At 39.8% G+C, this 20,875-nt stretch overlaps 1 protein-coding gene across 1 annotated transcript in view; it reads left to right on the top strand.

Moving 5' to 3' along the window:
* Positions 1 to 19,899, top strand: part of LOC143353383 (CB1 cannabinoid receptor-interacting protein 1) — a 33,273-nt gene extending 13,374 nt beyond the window's left edge. Inside the window, exon 2 of the mRNA XM_076786659.1 lies at positions 18,707 to 19,899. Within this exon, the coding sequence (XP_076642774.1) occupies positions 18,707 to 19,025 (319 nt within the window). The 3' untranslated portion in view covers positions 19,026 to 19,899. The remainder of the gene's footprint in view (positions 1 to 18,706) is intronic.
* The last annotated feature ends 976 nt before the right edge of the window (positions 19,900 to 20,875 follow it).

Consider the following 20,875-nt stretch of genomic DNA (forward strand, 5'->3'; position numbering starts at 1 on the left):
TTGACTTCAAATCTGCATTCTTGTCACTTGTATAGAGCAATTGTAAGGTATTGCAAGTATTGATTTTCAGTGCTCGGTAAATTTAGTGTTGAACGACGTGATTGAGACGACAAATATTGTGCAATCATTGTAATCAGCCGAATCCGGTTACTAATGGCCGTCCGGGAATATTCTATTTCGGCGTTCGGATAATATTATTCCACGTGCGCCGACAAAACGTATCGATCCTGCCAAAAACCGGCTAGAGTCTCGATATCCGTCGACTACTCGTGACTGACGTCAATAAAAATCAAGCAGAGCTGCTGCGAGAGCACTGGTAGCGAAAGGGTACGTCCGGGGAACTTATTTACAAAAGCTTCCGGACGTTATCTGCACAGGCGCCTGTTCAACTACTTTCTGCGGCTGAATAAAGCCACTCTCTGCATGGGATAAATTTAAATTCGTTACTCCGGAGGAGCCTCTTATTCAACCATAAACGATTTATCATTGCCACTACATAGATAAACCTCATTTTCAAAGTCTTTGTTTGCTGGGACATTTTTTAACAGAGATAAGAGGAAATTACCATTTCCACACTTAATTTTATGGCAACCAAAATAAGAGAAATATTATTTTCTCCGTGAACTGTAAGATAGAAATAAAATAAGTTATTTGTTTTCTTTAATGTAAATATTATCTTGTGTCTACGTCGAAAATTTGCATGTGCTATAAATGCATAAAGATCCACAGCCCAATTTCTAATATAAATTTAAGGAAGCTTTTATTTTATTTTAAGACTGATGGAGTAATTCATTTAAAATCTGCGTGTGCGTGTGTAAATCAGAGCTGCTCAGTGTCTGCCCGTACGGGCAGCGATTTTCTTGCTCTGGGCAGCCACGAAGCCACGCCCTCGCGGATAAGACCGCTACGTGGCCAGCTGTCAGTGTTGCCAGATCAAGACTTGTCCCCCCCCCCCACTCTAATTTCCCCTTCTACCGCGCTGTTCCCCACGCTTCAGAGGCAGAGTGAGGGTAACTTTTTCCCCTCAATTCGTGCTCTCTCCCCTCATCTGGCAAGATCTGTCTAATGACGTGCTTATTTTTTTATTAGATTCTGCATAATTTGATATTTAAAAGACACCTGTCCACGAGGTGAAAATAATTTGCATGCACCGAGTACTTACGGCTTGCGCGGCACGAAGCAATGATGGAACAGCGTTGTCGAAGAATTCCCGTCGGATGAATTCAATTCCGGAGATGAGAAAATATTCTCGGGCATCATACCGCGCATAATTTCAAGAATATAGGAAATTGAAAAAGCTGTCGTAACACGCGATACGGATCGCGGCGTCCACTATTCGACCGTTTAAAGCGAGCAGACTTTCCATGGAAATTTCCTGACTTCCTAAAATTTCAGTATTTATGATTAGAGCTCCACGCGAAATTAAAACGTCCGAATCTTAAATCTGCATCTAATGGTTCGTAGTTCTAAAAAATTCAGAGCTTCCAAGATAAAATTACAAGATACGTAAAGTTACAAAAACGTTTTAATTATACCTATAAATGGTTCGCATTTTTTAAAAATATACACCTTCCAAGTTGAAATTGTGGATAGACGAAATTGAAAATTGAATTTTTGAGAATTGAATATTGATATTCAATTATTCAATGGACTCAGAATCGTCAAAATTACAAATTCAAAATTTAATGATGCTGAAATTGTAGGGTCGGAATTTACTTTAAGAATTCAATTTTTTACTTATTCTATTTTTATTTAGTTTTATTCGGAATTTATTTATTCTAGAATTTACAGGAGAAAAGTATTTTTGCTTTAATCTTCTCTCTTTCTCTCCCTCTCTCTCTTTGTGAAGAGCTCACAGCTTGTCCTACTTTTTATTGGCTATTTGAAACAAGACAAAGCAGTATATAACTAAAGAGTTAAGCGGTATCGGACATGTATGTACATACGTATCCGTACTTTTCTCATCATTTTAATGTGTTGAATCGATCCTGCAAAAATGTTCTATATCTTCGCAACATCCTGTGTATTATGCTCGAGCTTTTATAGTGTCGAATGTCCCGTCGATGCAGACTTCGGATAATTTTCTTGTTACCGAATGCTAAATAATTAAAAAAAAGTATGACACACCACTTCTGCACCTGATAATTTATTTAATGACCGACGTTACGAAACACTGGAACGATAAATTCTTAATTCTGAACACGCGGCCTCTGTTATTAAAAATTGTGTTCGATAAAATGCTTGAAAGTCACTATTTAATTGAAAGGATATTTTAAATAATCTTTCGGGTAGAAAACGCTTCAAGGAAATTAATGAAAATCGCGGAAAAAGTTATTATAAAAAAAAACCAAATTAAAGCAAGCGATATTTTTTTAAAAATGGTAGAAAAACAGTAGTGGCGTTTAATGAAATTATGCGAGATGAAGCAAAGGAGAATCACGGTAAGATAGGATTGTTTTGATAACACGTACGAGAGAACTGAATTAAGTAGGCCAGTTTTTCAACGTAACTATGTCATGCAGGAGCCGGCAAAGTGGACCATTATATATTTATAAAGTTGATGCATGGAAAAGTAGGCTCGTGTAAAGACACGCTCTATCCCCTAGCTTTCTGTTAGTGAAGTGCATGGGAACAATTTCTATTTTTCATAACTGATACACCAGCTTTAAAAGTATCGAGCCACTTTACAACTGTTCCGAAATCGAAATGGATTAAGCGTAATAGCGCCGTAACACTTATTCGGGTAAAGTAAGAGTATTTCATAGTAAAACGTGCGGAATTTACACTTATAAAAGATGAACAACTAACTTTTAGTTTCCATCTTGTACTAAGCCAATATCGAAAATTGTTTGTTGAAAACCCTAACTCTTCTGTTTTACTTGAAAATCTATTTTAAATTTTTCATACTAAATAACCTTCGCCATATCGACGCACACTATTTTAAATGTTCAAAATTCCTTTCGTAAAAAGAATTCTAGGAGCCAAAACTTTGCATTGCTTATAAAAAGTCTATTATCCTTCTTCACACTAGAATTTCATTATGAATGTTAACAATTCCTTCTTTCGAAAAGCATCCTAGAATCCTATATTTTTACATCTGTTTCAAAAAGTCCATTATAATTTCTCACACCAGACGATCATCGTCATGTTTAAATATGAATAATCTCCTTTTTAAGAAGCGTTCTAAAAGATCTAGCTTCTTGCACCTCCTTAAAAAAATCCATAATAACTTTTCACGCTAAATCGTTACTATCACATTTATGTGCAGTCTCCTACTAGGGAATTTCCTCTCTGTGCACAGTAAAATGTATTTTTCAAGAACAATTGTAATGTTGGCTATAATTTCGGACTCAGATGAAGTTCCACTTACGAACTGCTTTTCCCCAACGGATAGTGGTAAACGTGTGTGGCAGCTAACCGTGATATTACCACGCACTGGAGAGCAGACAAAATCCGTGGCAATAATTTGGTGAAAACAAGAACGAGTAAGAAACTTCACGAGCGTGATAGCGTTCTCTCGACGGTGCTCCAAAGTGATCCTCGTGCAGACTCCCATGAGATCTCTGCCGAAAATATTCCGTGAACCGTCTCCTTCATAACCGTGTTCCTCACTTTAACGAGCATCTTTAACGTGGGCTTAATTTTGGACCGGGAAATAATTTCGAAGACTTCCAAGGAAAGGCTCGCGACTCGAAAGTTCCCCGGTTTAATGAAACTTCGCGGAGATGCAGAGAAGCCGCACGGGCCAAACAACAAAGTACTTTTTCCAGCGGAAAATTCGCTTTGAAGAAGCCCAATCAGCCCTCGGAGCTTTCGTTTCTTATCGCGTTTCGTGCAATCGCATCACCAAAAAAATTATCCCATCGTAATTACTCATATGTTCACTGTGAAAGATATTTGCATTAACGATAAAAGTAAGTGTAGCGATAAGACTTATTACATGTACGGAAAATATTACATTAGACATTGATTTAAGGCTAGGTTTAATCATCCCTAAGCATTCAGAATATTTTTGTGGGAGTATCTTCGCTGTTATAAATATTAAAAGGTATTCTATTTCTTTGTCATACTATTCAAATTTCTTTATAGATTTCTCACGGTGGCCGACAGCTTATTATTTTATATTTGGTGAATCCCTTAGTAATATTTTTTTATTCGTTCCAAAATCATATTTACGATTTTTAATATTTTCTGCCAGTATAATAAACTGAGGATCGTGAAAAGAAAAATGGCAGAACATCGAGGCCAATCTAATACGTATTTGCAACGAGAAAAATGGCTAACGATTTAGGGTTTTTTTTCGAAAGGATTGCTATTTTCGCCCTTCGATGCGCAAAATGGTAGCTACGAGGGTTCGTTGCCAAAGGATTAGCCTATACAGTTGCACAGCACTCGGTTCAGCTGACCAGTCGAGGATCTAGCGATTTTTCGAGCACACCGATACCGGAATTTCCGAACCCTTTCGGATTTAACTGCGATTAGAGTTGTATCGGGAGGCAGAGTCCATTCTATGCGACGTATAATTCTATCCGCAACGGATTTATCCGAGGGGATTTGTCGGCGAGCCTTCTTCTTTCTTTCTTTTTCTTTTGATTCGTTTTTTTTCGCGGTTGCTGTTTTAGTTCATTGCGGACTTCGACCGCAGATTTGAACGCGACTAATGAACAAAGAAATCTCCACGGGCACAGCCGACTCGCTCGATAAAGCCGTAACAACGGCCGACACGACTTGAGAGATCGAAACGAACGCTTCTGATAAGACGTTCGTTTTAAAACGAATGGAGAACGCACGGCTAACCATTTGCCGACGAGGTTGTAAGAATATTTTGCCTCGCAGAACTGGATCATTTCAATTCTGTACAACACATTTTTTAATGTACTTCTCGTAGAAACGTTAATGTAACAGATTTCATTGTTTTATTTTAATGTAACGAAAATTTTGCAGAATCTAAGACCTAAAACCAGTGAATTCTCAACTTTAGAAGTGTGTGAGGTGAGATAAGAGTTCCTGGTTTATTATCTGGAAGGAACTCAAACTCTCGCGAATAGGTGTTTAAGTTCAGTTTACGCGCGGCTCTTAACAATTTTATTGGTACTCGTTTTCCTACACGAGTGGGGGTTTAAACTTGTTATTAGACTGCGGATCATTATGCAAAATAGAACGTCCCTGCATCGAGTGCAAGGTGCTGTATAGACATCTATTTAGTTTAACTAATAATTTCGATATATCGGAAATAGTACATTAATGTTCTCAATACTAAAATTACCGAAAACATTTTCATAATTTTCATACCCACTTGTGAAAAGAAAAATTCTATCTTGTAGTTCTAGTGTTATATACCTTCAACCTTCCTACTGTTTCAAATTGCACCCGTTCAATTCTGCCATAAATGCATAAAATCTGCAGTACACTATGTCTTGTTCTATTCCAGTAGAATAATACAGTAATTGTAGAGTGTGTAAAGTGGGCTCTCCTGTTTTGCAAAATAGTCTATGATATTTAAAATCATCTATTTTTGCTGGTCTAGCGACTAGAAACACGCAGACGTAATCCACACGACTTTAACCATCATCCAGAAAAACGCAATGCTGCATCTAGCAAACGTACATACACGCGCTCAACCGTAAACACAGTCTGTGGTCCGCCGCTTGTCGGTACATCAAAGGAAAATATCCACGTCCATTCGCATTCGCACGATGTGGCCGCAGCAACTAAATATCCGGCGGCGCTCGGGCACATAGTTCACAGTGTCTTAGAGCGGGCCTTCATACTTCTGAGGTACAGAATTGGAAAGCAGGGCCCGCTCTATGGGGGGGGGGGACAACCCGGGCATTTGCCCGGGGCGCCATTTTGGCTTTGGCTGTAAGTGTGAGAAAAATATTGATGTTTTAAATATTCAATTAATAGAAAATTTCAGACTACCCTTGCCAGACAATTTTGCTTAAAAAAAAGGTCATTTTGTTCAGCGCGGTGCTTAGTGCTTAAAAAGGGGCGGCAATTTGTTTTTTGCCCGGGGCGTCGTAACCGCTAGAGCGGGCCCTGTGGAAAGTTGGTTGACATGACACCCCCGTTTGCAGAACGAATGAAGAGACAGACCTTGTTCTCCTGTACATCGCAAAACAAGTTAAAACGCGAGCTAAAACGAGTTAAAACGCGTTTTCGAAAGAAAAAAATAAAATGGTTGTACAAGAGGCGAGGTTAAACATTTTTTGTACAAAACTGGAATTAGAAGAGGGTCTATATTGACACAGTTAGGGCAACTGATTAGCCGCCAGAAGAGGCGCCCGGTTCCATGAATAACACGGGCCGATTCTACGCACAGGTTTAATAAAACATGCAATTTAGTGAAATTCAGAGCAAGTGCAACCCTCGAGGCGTTTGCATAGAGGAACCGTTCTATTTATCAAGATACGTGTCAGCGATTTTCGGGGCCTTTGTTGTAACAGTGCATCCCCTGGCGAAGTGTGGCTGCCGACCAGCAAGAAGTTCGATTAACGCTGTGTTTCCTTGGTTACACCGAAACCCCTTTTCGCGAGCGCTTCGACTGCAGGAAAGCCCGTGGAAAATTTTCATTGGGGCTCGGAAAACGAGCCGCAATCAAATTTTACTAAGCAGTTAGGCGACGACGACGACGTCGAGTCTCGCTTATCCGTACTTATGGCGAGACATAAGTGTCCGGATAATGGAACAATCGTGTTTCTCGGGACAAACTTCGTCCGAAGATGTAGACACTAAGAGCTGCACGAAGTCTAACGGAGCCCTTAATCGGGGAGCTTAAAAATCTAATCGATAACAATCTCAAGACAAGTAATGGATTACGTTACTGCCGGTATTCTTTGTTCCGTGACTGAAATTGTTGCTGACATTAAACAATTGATTAAAATGTCCTGTAATTCTTTGTTTTGCAATCACTGAAATTACAGTGTTTGTAGAAAATTATTTAGTAAATTGACGACTGCTCACGAGTAAATGGAACAATTGATAATACAAAATCAGTTAAAGTTTTCATTTTTAGGGTCTCGCAATTTTTATAAACTATACTAGGGACCTTATTTTGATTACTCAATGTCTAGTGTAAGATAATACTCGAATTTGGTTCTGAGGCTTTTTTTTACAAAAATATGCAATAAAAGCTTCGAGCTTTGTATCTTCAGTCTCTACGCTCGATTTTCATGAGCTTCAAAAATGTATTTACAACGATGCAACTTACTTTAAGAAGTGTAAGCTGATAACGTGAACCTTTCAATGAAATGAGGGTTAAAATTCCTTTCAGGAAACCAGAAATTTTTAACTTTATTTTATGCAATCCTGTAGATTTTGGCGAGAACATGCCGAAAATCCACGTTTCAATCCTAGGAGATCACTGGTTCGAAAGTTATGCGTGTGTAAAGATGTGCGATTTTCAGGTTTCCTGAGATAAAGTTAAGCCGAAATGTGTAACAATATACACGTTGGCGAAACGTTTATTTTCGATAAGATTGATGGGTAATTCGAAGACGCTTGGATTGACTGGCAATCGGAGAGTACTAGTACTCGGACAGGAAAATACTACAACAGGAAAGTCATACTTTCAGAATAGAGGTTCTTCCATGTCCGCGCTGCCTTGCGAACATTTTCCAAAGGCCTTTCTTTGATCTCGCGCCTCTCAATGCCGGCTATCTCATTCTTCGTGTGCAGTTCGCGCGTGGAAAGAAAGCGCGGACTAAAAATATAAGTTCGCAAATGACTCCTGTCGGGAACGGTTCTTTTCGTTTTACGGACGGCTAGCTCCTCATAATCGCGGATGCTTCCCCATCGCCGAACCCGAATCCTCAAATGTAACTTCCCTAATAAATGATGCTTTTCTTCTATAGAAATTCGCAAAGCTGTCTTATAATGCCCCTTCCAGGTAGCTAATATACCAACGGCTCCATGTATCCGAAAACTTCCGGCTTGAAATGTAACTTTCCATCACCTACAACCACTATTCCCAATCTCTTCACGTTGGCTTCGAACGTAGACAAGACTAATTTAGTGACAAAACTTCTTTATTTTTAATTATCATTTCGTGAAAGGTGCAGCAATATGTTTGTGGCGCTTTCCCGTTTAAAACGATACCAAACATGACATGATTTGGATCAGATTTGTGTGTTTAATCCTCGATTTAGTAGAACCTCCATTATCCGAACTGATCAGTGATATATTAACTACTAGATTAAATTTTTAGCAATCGATGCACAAAATTGTGTTGCATATGAATCGCTTTAAATTGAACTGTTTATGCAGATAATGAAGAATTCGGTTCGGATAGTAGAGGTTCTACAATATCGCGAATCAAACGAGTGAGCATGATCCAAATTGCGTCGTGTCTGTGCTCATTTTAAGCAGAAAAATGTCACGAATCTGCTAATAACAATCTCATAAAGAAACAATAAAGCTGTAGAGTGTTAATTTTAGAAAAGAGGATCTGATGCTCTGTTTCACTCACGTCGAATTAAATATTCCCGAAGGCGTTGGTGTTTCCCTTCACTAATTTTTAACAATTCGTTTGTGTTTTCTGGAAAGGAAATAATTAGCATGCTCCCGTTATATATCAGCTTTGTCAGCGTTTGCGGTTTTCGGCAGATAGCAGGCGAAGATGAAATGTACACAGTGCGCAAATGAATCTCTCCGTTTATTGTGTGCGGACGGCTTATGACCTCAATGGCAATAATCATTAGAGCACCGCGCACCTGCTCGATGCACATATTGCTCGTATGATTCCTGCCGTGCGGTTCATAAAACACCCACGTACAAACGGCAAGAATCACGTGAGCGCCGAGATAATCTACAAGAACGACAAGAAAGAATGTTGTACATAATGCTTAGACTGTACCAAGGGGGACGTTGAAACAGAGAGATTGGTTTTGCTTGTACACGGTGCCACGGAGAAATTTCTGGACCCCAGGAAACTGATTGCTCCAGTTTCCCCTGTAATTTTCCGCCGCAGAAAAATGAATCGGAACTTGTGTTAAACGTAAACAGTTTTCCCGAGCAAACGCGAAACAATTTTCATATAAAAATTCTTCCGTAACCGTGTACTACATTTTCTAACGTGAATATTTCGTCGAGAAGAATTTCTAAACCAGTCAATTGCTTTGCAAAATTTAATTTTACAGAATTGAAACTTGTGTTAAACGTAAACAGTTTTCCCGAGCAAACGTAAAACAATTTTTATACAAAAATTCTTCTACAACCGTGTTCTACATTTTTTAAAGTGATTGTTTAGTTGAAAAGAATTCATAAAACAGTCAATTGCTTTGCAGAATTTCATCGTACAGAAACCCTTATCCAACATCAAATTCTTACAAATGAGAACACAGCTCTCGGAATACTTCACCGCCGGAAGTTTCGAATAAGCAGTAATTTTATGGAAATTTAAACAATCCCAGAGCGCAAGTAGAACCGGGGGAAACTTCGATTCACGCGAGATGCAAATTATTTGTTACTTCGAAAGTCGTGAATGATGAAAATCCACAGGGGGCCGAAATAGAATTTTCGAGAAATTTTCGAGCGACAACGTGTCCATTTATTCGAAGAATCCGTCGAGGCGAAACGTTAAAAACCGTGAAAAAGTTCTACTTTAAATCGAAGCCCGTGAACTCGAGAAAATTCCGGCTGGTGGTATACACAGCTTCAGTCCCGGAGGTCGCGAAGAAAGGAGTCGCATTTAAACACACTGAACGAACGCTCTTTTTCAATGTCCAGGCTTCCTAGGCACAAAATTGCGCGCTTTCCAAAGAACAGAGGAGAAGACGAAAAATTCTAAATCAAGCGGATGGACGGTAAAGTTACACGGAACAAAGAGTCAAAACTTTCTCGTGAAAAGAAGGCTTGGTCGAACCCGTTATTAATATATTACCGTTATTAGCCAAGATCAAAGAGTTCAAAAGTTCAAAAGTTGAAAACGTAGAACCACAAATATACATTTATATGCATTTATGAAAATTATATAAAATAGCCGATTAGAAAGAGCTAATAATATCGTTATGTTGTATTGAATATATCAAAATTATTAAGAGAAGTTAATTTTTAACTGCTGCTTCCCAGAATCCACACATTTTTATTTTGCATAAAAATCTGCCTTTTATCAGTGTATTTTTCGCGTTGAATTTTTTAGTGGAACGGACTTAGCGAGAGATTTTTAATCAAAGGGTCAAGTTTCAACTGGTGTATCTTGTCTAGATCGACGGGAATATGGAGAAGGTGTGTACGATCGACCGAATACGTTCAATGCGTCGCGAATAAAATCCATGGTACGATGATCATTAGAGTGGACAGAAAAAGTGGAGTCTGTTCGATTGGTACGGGCAAAATATAACTTGCACGCGAAACTTTTGATTGGTTAGAAAACCGCAAGAGTACTAGATGTACTTTCACATCAGTACGTCAATTCTCGAGAGGTTCCGCCGCTGGAAATCAACCAGGAATAGCTTCATTTCTTATTTAGAAAGACGGTGCTCGAGCTCCTTTCGCGGCTCAAAGTACCGCGTTTTCGTTGGTCTGTCTTTTACCTGCCGGGGGGAGCAGACAGCCTTTTAATTCAACGTTCTGTGGAACCTTGTTAGCTCAATGTCTCCCGTAACAGACCCACTTGGTCCTGATGCGGCTTGAAATACAACGAGCACTTCAATTCAGGTTATAGTTGAGGAATTTATACAAATTTTGGGATCGAGGAGCCGAATCAGAATATGTAGAGGCTCGAGGATATAAAACGGAAATGTTAGCGGCTTTGGAGGACTCACAAACACAGAGAAACCACAAGAATCTGTAAACGCGGCTCTTAGATTTATACAACTCTAGAATTTCTTCTGGGCTTGGAGAGAAAAATTAGGAAATGCGAACACTTTGGGACCTGATATGGAAAACTTTGGAGGACTTCTAAACACAGAGAGATCTCAACAATCCGTAGATATAGGTCTTAAATAGACCACAGATCGTCTAAATCTAGGGATCCAAAGCAGAGGATCCAGAAGACTCGCAAATCATGGAATTCTACAACACAAGAACACCCAGAGTCCTTTCACTGAAGTCCCAAGTTCCAAAGGACCTACAGAAAGACAAATTGGATCGCAGTAGGCATTTCATGCAAAATTATTGTAATAAGAATCTAAAAGTTCGCATAATCAGCGTGCACCTTCCAGGAATCAGTCTAGAGGGTCGACGGCATTAAACAGGAAATTAGAATGCCATTAATTCCAGCACAGGACTTCATTCCGCATATTCATGTTTACTATAAATGCTTGAAGTCCATGCATAATTCATCGACGACTTCTGTTATCATGTCGAAGCCCTTGAATGGGGAAAACGCTGGTCGCGCTCCACTTTCTTTAAAGCGCACGAAATCTTGAATGGAGGCGATCGATGAGGATCGGGGATCGTTGTTTCGCGCTAGATCAAAGAAAGTAGAAACGGGATCGCCTTGTTGGCGATGTTACGATACGACCCGGGCTCCGTTACATTTTTCACGAACGACGATAGAACGTATCGATCACGAAGTGTATGCCTTCAGGTATTACATACCCGCCGCGAACTTCTCTCCAGCTTTTTCTATCGCCGCGGATCCGTTCGCTGATTCCGTTAGAACGGCGCGGAAGATTGCGATCGATCGAGAGACATTTTTCGAGGCAATTCATTAGGGTTTCCTACAGAGTGAAGAAAAAATATTCTCGACGATCTACGCCGTCTACCGTTCGAATTGCACGCTCGAACTCTCGAACGCCGAAGACCGAGAACGCAACCGCTGTTTCAATTGCAAGCATAACCGCGCACGGTTTATCAGGATTTTATAAATTCGTTTCGACGTTTCGTCGAGAGTCGTATTAACTACCTGTTCTCGGAATACCTGGCCCCGTGAGCACGCGGAGAAAGTTCTTTAGCAACTTCGCTCCCAAGGTAAAGAACTATCAATTTAGCGAATTGGAATACGGACGGAAAAGTGGAACGGCCATTGCAAACTTCCCGAAGATTGCTGTTGAATAATCGCATTTTCTGGGTTACTTAATAAAGGGTAATGACTCTTAGTGCGAACATTTCGGGAAATGTCGCTCATGTAATAAATAGTGAGTAACGCGGTGACAGGATTGTCACAAAACAGTGACAGAACCATTTTGTTTTTAAATATTACTTTGTGAAACTGTTACCGACAGATTTGTGACATTTTCCTGAGTAAAACGAGCCCAAACACGATATAATATGGATTAGATTTATTCATTTAATCCACGATATACTAGAGCCTCGATTATCCGAACTAATCAGTAGAACATGACTATTTGAAAGAGAACCTAGCTACCTAGTTGCCTAGCTAGAAACCTTGCTGTATATGGATCGTTTTAGATTCAATTGGAGAATGCAAATACCACAGGTTCGGATAATCGAGGTTCCATTAAACAAGAACGAAACGGTATCGTGTTTGGGCTTATCTTAACCAAAAAAATGTAACAAATATGTCGGTAACAATTTCATGATGAAACAATTAAAAGCAAACTTTCTTTCACTTGGAGACTTCAGTTCTTCAGTTTCCTTCAAGGAACATCTTCAACGTCTGCCGTTAGAAGAACGTGTACGCGAGAAGAATGACTAGACTCTAAGAGATTGAAACGTGTTACCAGTTTTTATGGTTCGATATATCTTCGTGTATCGATGAAACTTTATGTCGACCCATAAAAATGTCGCTATCGATACTTTTTGTCGGTAAATCAAACGTGATTCTAAAACTGGACTTCCATCGGTTCTAAAAACTTGCAAACTACGCCGACGTCGAACATATTTAGAAGTCTGAGATTTTGAAGTAGTATTTTCAAACTGCAGATCAGGATGCAGATATGTAAGACAATATTAATATTACTAAACCGTGAATTTTATGAAATTACGTCGTGCGTAACCCATTAAGGTTATTAAAAGAAGAAACAAATTTTTGCATAACTTTTCTTTCTTGTAGTTAATGCAGATAATTTTTATTTTTCATAAAGATACACGGTCTTGTTGTTACCGCGAAGAAAAGTGTCACATCCAAAAATCTCACGGAGGCCTATTTAACGTCTATCCAAATAGCATTGTCCAAAATAACGAGAAGCGAAAGGTGATAAACAGAGCGACGTTCGACCAACTAAAAGTTAATTTGAATAATACCCAGCCGTTCGAACAAAATATAAATCCCGATTTCACGGTCTCGTGAGCAGAATATTCGCGGCGGGTTGGTCTTATGTCTCTTTAATGGTTAAAAAGTGCAGCTTTTCGTTTTCTATCGATCCCGAAAATGGCCGCGTTGACCCGGGCGGCTTCTGTTCACGATTCGCTTTACGATGCTGCAACGGATTGGTATTTTACGGGTTTTTAAGAATTTAAATCTAAATGCGGTCGCCGCGCAGCCGTACGTGACGGAAATACGTCACTTGTTCAGAGTAGAAGCGAGTAAGGCAAAGTCAAGTAGAAGAACATTTTATAAGCTTCCCGTCTTCGAGATGCAAACAGCTCGATTGCGATGCAGCGTGTCGGCCCACGATCTCGCTATGCTAACGAAATTGATGAACGTCGAACGAAAGTTTGATTCTACTTCGAACTCCGTGCAAAAAAGAAAAATATATTTCCTTTTGTTTCCCGCTGCGGAACTGTTCGGAAGAGCGATGTCAGAAACGAAAGAAACGATATCCCATTAGCACAAGTGCTTTATTATCGGGTTATCCGGGAACACTTTCGCATGGTTTCGCAATTTTCTATTCCTTGGGAGAAAACATCTGGCCCGGACAAACGTATGCCAGGAACCATCCAGACCGATAAATTCGCTTCCTCCTAAAGAAGCTGCGAGTCGGTATTTTTCAGGTGTTCCACGCCATTATCATACCTGGAACAGTTCATGGAAGTCAAGGAAGATAGAAATTCAGCCGGAAATATCAAACCGAAGAGAAAAATCGAGATGAATTATTCGCTCGTTATCGGGAAGGGGACGAATAAATCAGCCGAAAGACCCCCTCGAATGGCTGCCGAAAGGGAATGAAACTCGAATAAAGCAATAGCTGGGAACCATCGATCTGAAAGCATAACACAATGCGTGATTAAGTCGCCATTCTTTCTCCTTTAATCTGCACCTGTCTCGCGGAATTGGAGGAGCGCCCGCCGCAGTTCCAGTTAATGAGTCTTCCGCATTATCGAACGGCATACCGAACCTGGTGTTTATCCTGTTTTGTGCGATTCCATTCGCAGGCATCTATCGCTTTCGAAGCCTTTTGATCCCTTGCATTGAATTGCGATCAGAGACTTGTGGGTCTTACTTGGGGACTGGCGGAGTCAGGGCTCAAAATTAGGGGGCTGACAAACTTCAGAAATTAGGAGATTGCTAAATCTAGGTCTGACATCTTTCCCTCTCTCTGCTGTGCACTAGGGGCCCCAAGTTAGAGGGCCTTCAGACTCACAAATTTAGAGGATTACTAAACCATTCTTTAACCTACATCTAGGGTCTAGGAACATAAGTGACCAAAATCTGAGTGATTTGGTAGTACTATTGGGGGATCCAAGGGATATCAAGCTTGAACCCTTCTGTGGATGCAAGATCCAAAATTGCAGGGTCTTCAGACCCAGAGGGCCCGAGGACTACTGCAGGTCCTAGGTCGATGCTCAACTCACATCTAGGGCTGCAACTGAATATTAATCCTCCTCCTGGTTACGTCCCTGGATCTGAAGGTTAGCAAACTTCAATCTTCACGAAAAGTGAAGTCCCTCAATTTAGGTCACTGCTTTGGTGTATGCTTCTGAGGATCCTTTGAGTTCAGAGCCTCGGTTTCTCCAGGGTGTCCAAACTGAACTTTCATGTTAAAATTTCTAGATGCTGATGCAGTCCGATTTCAGCACCTTCTTCTGCGTTATTTCCATTCAAGTGGAAAAGTTCCAGGGGGTCTGGTCTACTTTCACTGTTCCGACCCTACGCGGTAGACATAGATCGCACAGTGCTCGATACTAGAGAAAGAAGATGTTGTTTATTTCAAAGGAATAATTTCATGTTCCAACTTTTTTCTTCGACTCGTAATCGATACCACAGGAAGCCTGTAGGTACGCTTTAAGGAAATAATTACAGGCTCGAACTTCTTTCTGTTCTGGAACCTAATCGATGCAGTATTTGCACGTTTCAGAAAGAGCGTTCGAGAACGAGGACGTATATTTTATTGTTTCCTGTTCTCTGTCGGTGAAATCGTACTCGTTTTAAACACGTGAACGATGGTCGACATTGATACGACGAGGAGTTCATTGGCGTATGTTTCTTTCGCTCTGTGAAATACTAAAAATACACAAGCTTGAAATCAAGCCAGTGTGCATCGTGGTTACTATGCAGAAGCTATTAATATTTAGCGGACATGCTTTAGCATTTCTATATTTGCGGAACGTTGTTCCCTGAAAATTCATTCTTGATAAAACAACACCGGCGGGGATAAATCTCAATCAAGAAGGCCCGAGTTCTGGGAAAGGAATATTTTTAGAAGACGTTGCACGGAATTTTCTTGCCGTTTCTTGTGCGTGCTGTGTACTGTAATCATTCGAGAGATTAGCGGTATCGAGAAGTCGATCTAGAATGGTCGAACACGTAGCGGTGAGCATGGTTCATTTTTCTTTTACCGCGGGGATATTTTTAAAGTTGCGAACGCGATTATCACAAACGAAATTAATTTTGCCTCATTAGCATTGCGACACGAGAGTTTGGTATTTATCGAGCACCGACGCCATGCGATTTAACTACATTTTTTAACTTAACTTCGTATCTTATCGTTTCAAATGTATGCATGATTCATTCGTAAAGAGAGGTCATTTAAACTTGTATAAACAAACTAAAACGATATTATTCCTTGATAAGTGTATTATAGGTTTCTCACAGTTGGGAACGATAACTTCGAAAAATATTGGCATAACCAGCTTTTAATTAGTAATTAGTATACAGCTAAAATAAATTTATAATAATATGAATTATTCATCACTGTATATTTCTACACAAAAATATTGAGACTATATGATTAAACATGAGTTTATCATGATGCCGTTAATTAAACCTGGTGGAACGAAATATTCATATTAAATTGGGTTGCTCCAATACCGATTGTATAGTAATGAGGCGGAGACCCTACAGATTGAAACACGTATATGAAATGAAGCGGCAAGATGAATAAAATCGGAGTTTCGACAATTTGAAAATCGTTAAAATATTCCGACCATTTTGTAAACGATTGGGGAATGGTTGGCATGATACGTGGCAGGTGAACCACACAATGGAGGCCTAAAACGAGGTTCTGAATCTTGAATACTGGCTTCCCGAAGATGCAAATGAATTCGAATCACAATTCTGTATTGTCCCCAACCGTCGCGAGCCCGCTATCGATTTACGATCAAATCAGAACTGTTTCGACGCCTGTCTACAATTGAAGCTAAAGACCCGACCAATTCGATTAACCGTTGCACGGACCTTCAAATTTTTTATTTGTCGCAACGTCCTCCTTTTCATGGAAAACGAAGGCTCGTTTTTTAATAAAAAATTATTCGCCCTTACCCCCTTCATGTTGCTCCGTAAAACTGAAGTAGAATACTGAACAGAGTATTTCATGAAATAGTTGAACAATTTTATATTGTTCCGCTCTTTTGCGTTTGCTCTTTTATGCTTTGTACCTGTCCGTAATTAAAACTAGAGACATATATTTTTCATAACGTCCCCTGTCTAATAAAAGTTTGTTCGGCCTTTCCTTCTTTTATGTTGTATCGTAACAAATTAAATAGAACAATGAACAGAGTATTTCATAAAATAGTTGTATAATTTTATAGTGTTCTATTCTTTCGCTTTTCGTTTTGCATACGATTGCGAAGAATGCTTGCCTGCTTAACACTAAACCTACCACGGTCAAAATGACCGGTTTTATATTTTACAATTATTGAAACTATAAAAATTCACATATGGAAAATAGTGGAATAAATTTCTTCGTCAAGCCAAGCATTTGTTATATTGAAAATTATGGACAATCTCCATTTTAGAGTTGCCATTTTAATGCCATTTTAATGCTGTTAATGCTTGGTAGGTTTAGTGTTAATAACGTAATGGTTTAATCATGAAAAGTTGAAAAGCGCGAAATATTGGACTAGTCGTCGGACTAGTTCGTTTTGTCGAAGGTTTCGCCAAGCTATACCTACTTTCTTATTCTTTCAAAATTACTTGCGTCGTAACACGCGTTAACCGTTCACATTATGATTGCCCACACTTTCATGAACACTTATAAGACATTTAGAGGCAGCTGTTTTGTTCATAAGGCAACCATACCTGCCCCTCATACAGCAGTCAATCATCGAGTTCACTTGAAAAAGAAGTTCGCTTCTTATTGCATCCGTATTATTCATTTCGATTAAAAACTATATACGTAAAGTCAAAACTACATTTCAAGAGGTTCGAGAAAAATTGTGTTGCCTATGAACAAATAAATTTCCTCTGACAACGTGAATTTCCACTTAATTTCTAATTTGGTTAGTCATTAAATCTATAGTAATACCGCGCTTAACGAGGCGAATGCGTTCCAAGAAATTGGACAGTTACGAGAAATTTGTCAGAGGTAAAAATAAAATACTTAGTTTGAAACTGACTTAAATTAATCCTTGAAAATTTATGTTATACTAATTGTTTCCATTTTTTTTTTCTCTTTACTCAATAATTTTGTCTAGGGGTTATTTGTAATGCTCATTTAAATTATTCAATTAATAATTGGAATCTGGCATGAATTTCATCCCCTGTTCACCAACATTTTGAATGATTGTATATTTTGCAATACCGCCGCCTTATACGTTTCATAATCGAGACACATTTTGTATCTGTTTTAATTGGATATAAGTCAATAGTATTGTTCTATCATCCTCTTTATTCTTTACTAAAATTATTAAAAGAAAAACTTTCATTTAGCTTCTGTACTTTAAAATGAACTGAGGCAATTTTGATTTTTCATAAAATTCTACGGTCCAGTTATAAGATTTTCAGAATATAATACTGCCAGCATTAGTTTTATCCAGGATGTACCAAGTGCAGTATCAAGTATCAAACATAATACATGCACTCCACTTGGTACACTCTGGATAATGCTAATGCTAACAGAACTACGTACATCTTTCAAAGTCCCTAACTCAGAGCTGCTCAACATGTCTATTAGCGGGCACAAGGGCGCCCGCCGATGCCCGTGGGCAAAGCTACGGGCAGGTGACTTAGCGGAGTGGGGGTAGGCCATCGCACAGCCGTAGCTGGCAACGTAGCTGTGACAATGCGCGTGACACTACATGCAGCCTTACCCGCAGGGGCGTGGCTTCGTGCCCGCCGTTCTGTGTGTGCCCAGGGCAAGAAGGCTAACTAGACTGTAGATCTTTATGCGAAATAAAAATTACCTACATCAATTGCAGGATACGGGAGCTACATGGACATTTATTTATTCCTTAATCTTAATCAATCATTAATAAATAAGAGCTACACAAATCTGATCATTCACCAAAATTTTTTGAATCCTTCAAACTTATGTCACAACATTTGAAACATTTCCGGTTAAAAATGCCGAGTCTTCAAGATGTTTGACCGTTTCAAGACCTTTTCAGGACACCGTGTAAATTCTGGTCTCCTGTATTTATTAGAATTCTTTATTTGTTTAAGCAAATATTACCTGTAGCATGAATTTGTCGGATGTTCCAGGTTCCTGAGCATCGGAGGCAAGCCAGTAGAAACGATCGAGCGCGCGCGAGACGGCACAGCGTGCGCATACAGCGCCTACCACAGCACGAAGGGTATATCAGCGAGTGCGCGTGGTCATCGGGAAGAATTGTCGATCATCATGCAGGTGTTGGGTTCCGGTTACCTGTCGACCTGCCTGCAAATCAAATATTATCGTCAGGATGACCAGAGCCATTGCGAATGGGGTGCGAGACTGCACTGCATCGAGCTGGATTGCTCGAGCATCGAGGGTAGATTGGTCACGGTCGAGGGCTGGAGGAAGCTCGACAAAGAGTCCTAGCAGTCGGTTGGCGTCAACGTCATGAAAGCCATCACCTAGGGAAGCATGGCTGACAATTTGCGTTAATTTGTAAGATCAATGTTTTCTCGTAATTACAATTGGCTGGTCCGCGGCGATGGCGGGTCGTTCGCCGATCGAACGCAGAAGCTGTTTCGAAGCAGGATTTTCAAGTGGTCGTCGCGTGACGAAGAGTATAACTAGTTTGCCGACAGTTCGGGACCGCGCCACGGTTCTCTCGCGTGTAGACGGAAGAAATTGCTCGTCCGATCGTTTTATAAAGAGAGAAAACCGAGAGGAGTCTTTTAGCGGAGTATTGACCGTTCCTCTCGCGGCGAGGAACGAATCATGAAACATTCGGGGATAGGGTTGAACCTGTACGAAAGAACGGTGGACCCGTTTTATCAACATATATATATATGATATATATAATCGAAAATGCAATTTCACACTCCTATTTTTCTATCTCGGAGAATACATTTGTATATATACATGTACGCGTACGAGAACTGTAAATGTATATACAACGCTGTTGTTATGAATTGATAGAGACGATTTGTTGTAAGAGAAGTATACATAGCGTACCCCGTTCTTGAAATCGAGTAAACTCAAAGTTATGTTTGTCGATTACGCTGACACCGATCGATTACACTAGAGAATGCTTTAATATCTTTTGATTTTAGCCAACTCGAAACAATTGTCGTTTCTCGATATATTTTCTCCTATTAATCTCTTCTATTAATGGTGATACGATTGTTTCCAAAATATCTACGTAATCATACTTTCGAATGCATGTGCCATGTGTAGCTACTGCAGGCCCGGGCAACTTTTTTCCCGCTATCAACTGTTTCATATTGCCCTTACCGTGTTTTACCTCGCGTGACCGCGTCTGTGTCGCCAGGTGAGGGGAGGAAGCACGAATTGAGGGGAAAAAGTTACCCTCTCTCTGCCGGCACCGGAGTATGCACGGCATAGACGAAACGCGTCACGTGACCGGACCAGCGTGGGGAATAGCGCGATAGAAGGGGAAATTAGAGTGGGGGAGCAAGTCTTGATCTGGCGACTCTGGACCACGTGATTGCGAATTTTTGTGGAGGAACCAGTTTTAGGGAGAGGAGTCGTCCGTGGCTCGCGAGCCGCAAGTTGCCCAGGCCTGATCTACTGGATCAAAAAACATTCTCGCTGACCAACAATTCGTATTTCATTTTACTAATGTTGAACGATAAGTGAAAGTTGAGAAACGTTTAAAACAAACGCATTGAGATTTGAATAGCGTATCACGTGTAAAACATACTCAATATAGATGTTAAATAATATCGAATAAACGGAAAAGCTAAAAAATATGTATACCCATAAAATGATCGATATAAACAATGAAAATGCTTGAGAATAAATTATTTGACGCGGCGAGTAAGATATTCACAGAGTTTAATATAAAAAATAAAGGTCTGCAGTTGTTGGAAATTGTAAATTGCTTCGGTGATACGATCTATTTCTTAGTTTCGCGAGAAATAGTGTCTCGTAGAGCCCGCGATAGCCTTTCCTTTCGTTTTCCTCGATTGTGCTTTATGATAAAGAATTTTTTACAATTTTATGCACCTGGACACGAACTCTTTCTCTCTCCCTTTCTCTGATGAAGTAACACACGCGTAACGGTTACCGCATCGTCATACGAGGCACATGAAACTATGTTACCGCATAATTAAGGCTACCGTTGTTAGACACTTGTACTTAACGCGTTTTAGAACTTCTACGACGTATGTACTTCTACGCGCACGAGAAGAATTGTGTCGAAACTATATATTTACTTCTATTTAACGAATCGATAAGTTAAGGAACCAAAATGTCTTTTT

Source organism: Halictus rubicundus, chromosome 4 (assembly GCF_050948215.1).
Source record: "Halictus rubicundus isolate RS-2024b chromosome 4, iyHalRubi1_principal, whole genome shotgun sequence".
In the NCBI taxonomy this organism is placed as follows: Eukaryota; Metazoa; Arthropoda; class Insecta; order Hymenoptera; family Halictidae; genus Halictus; species Halictus rubicundus.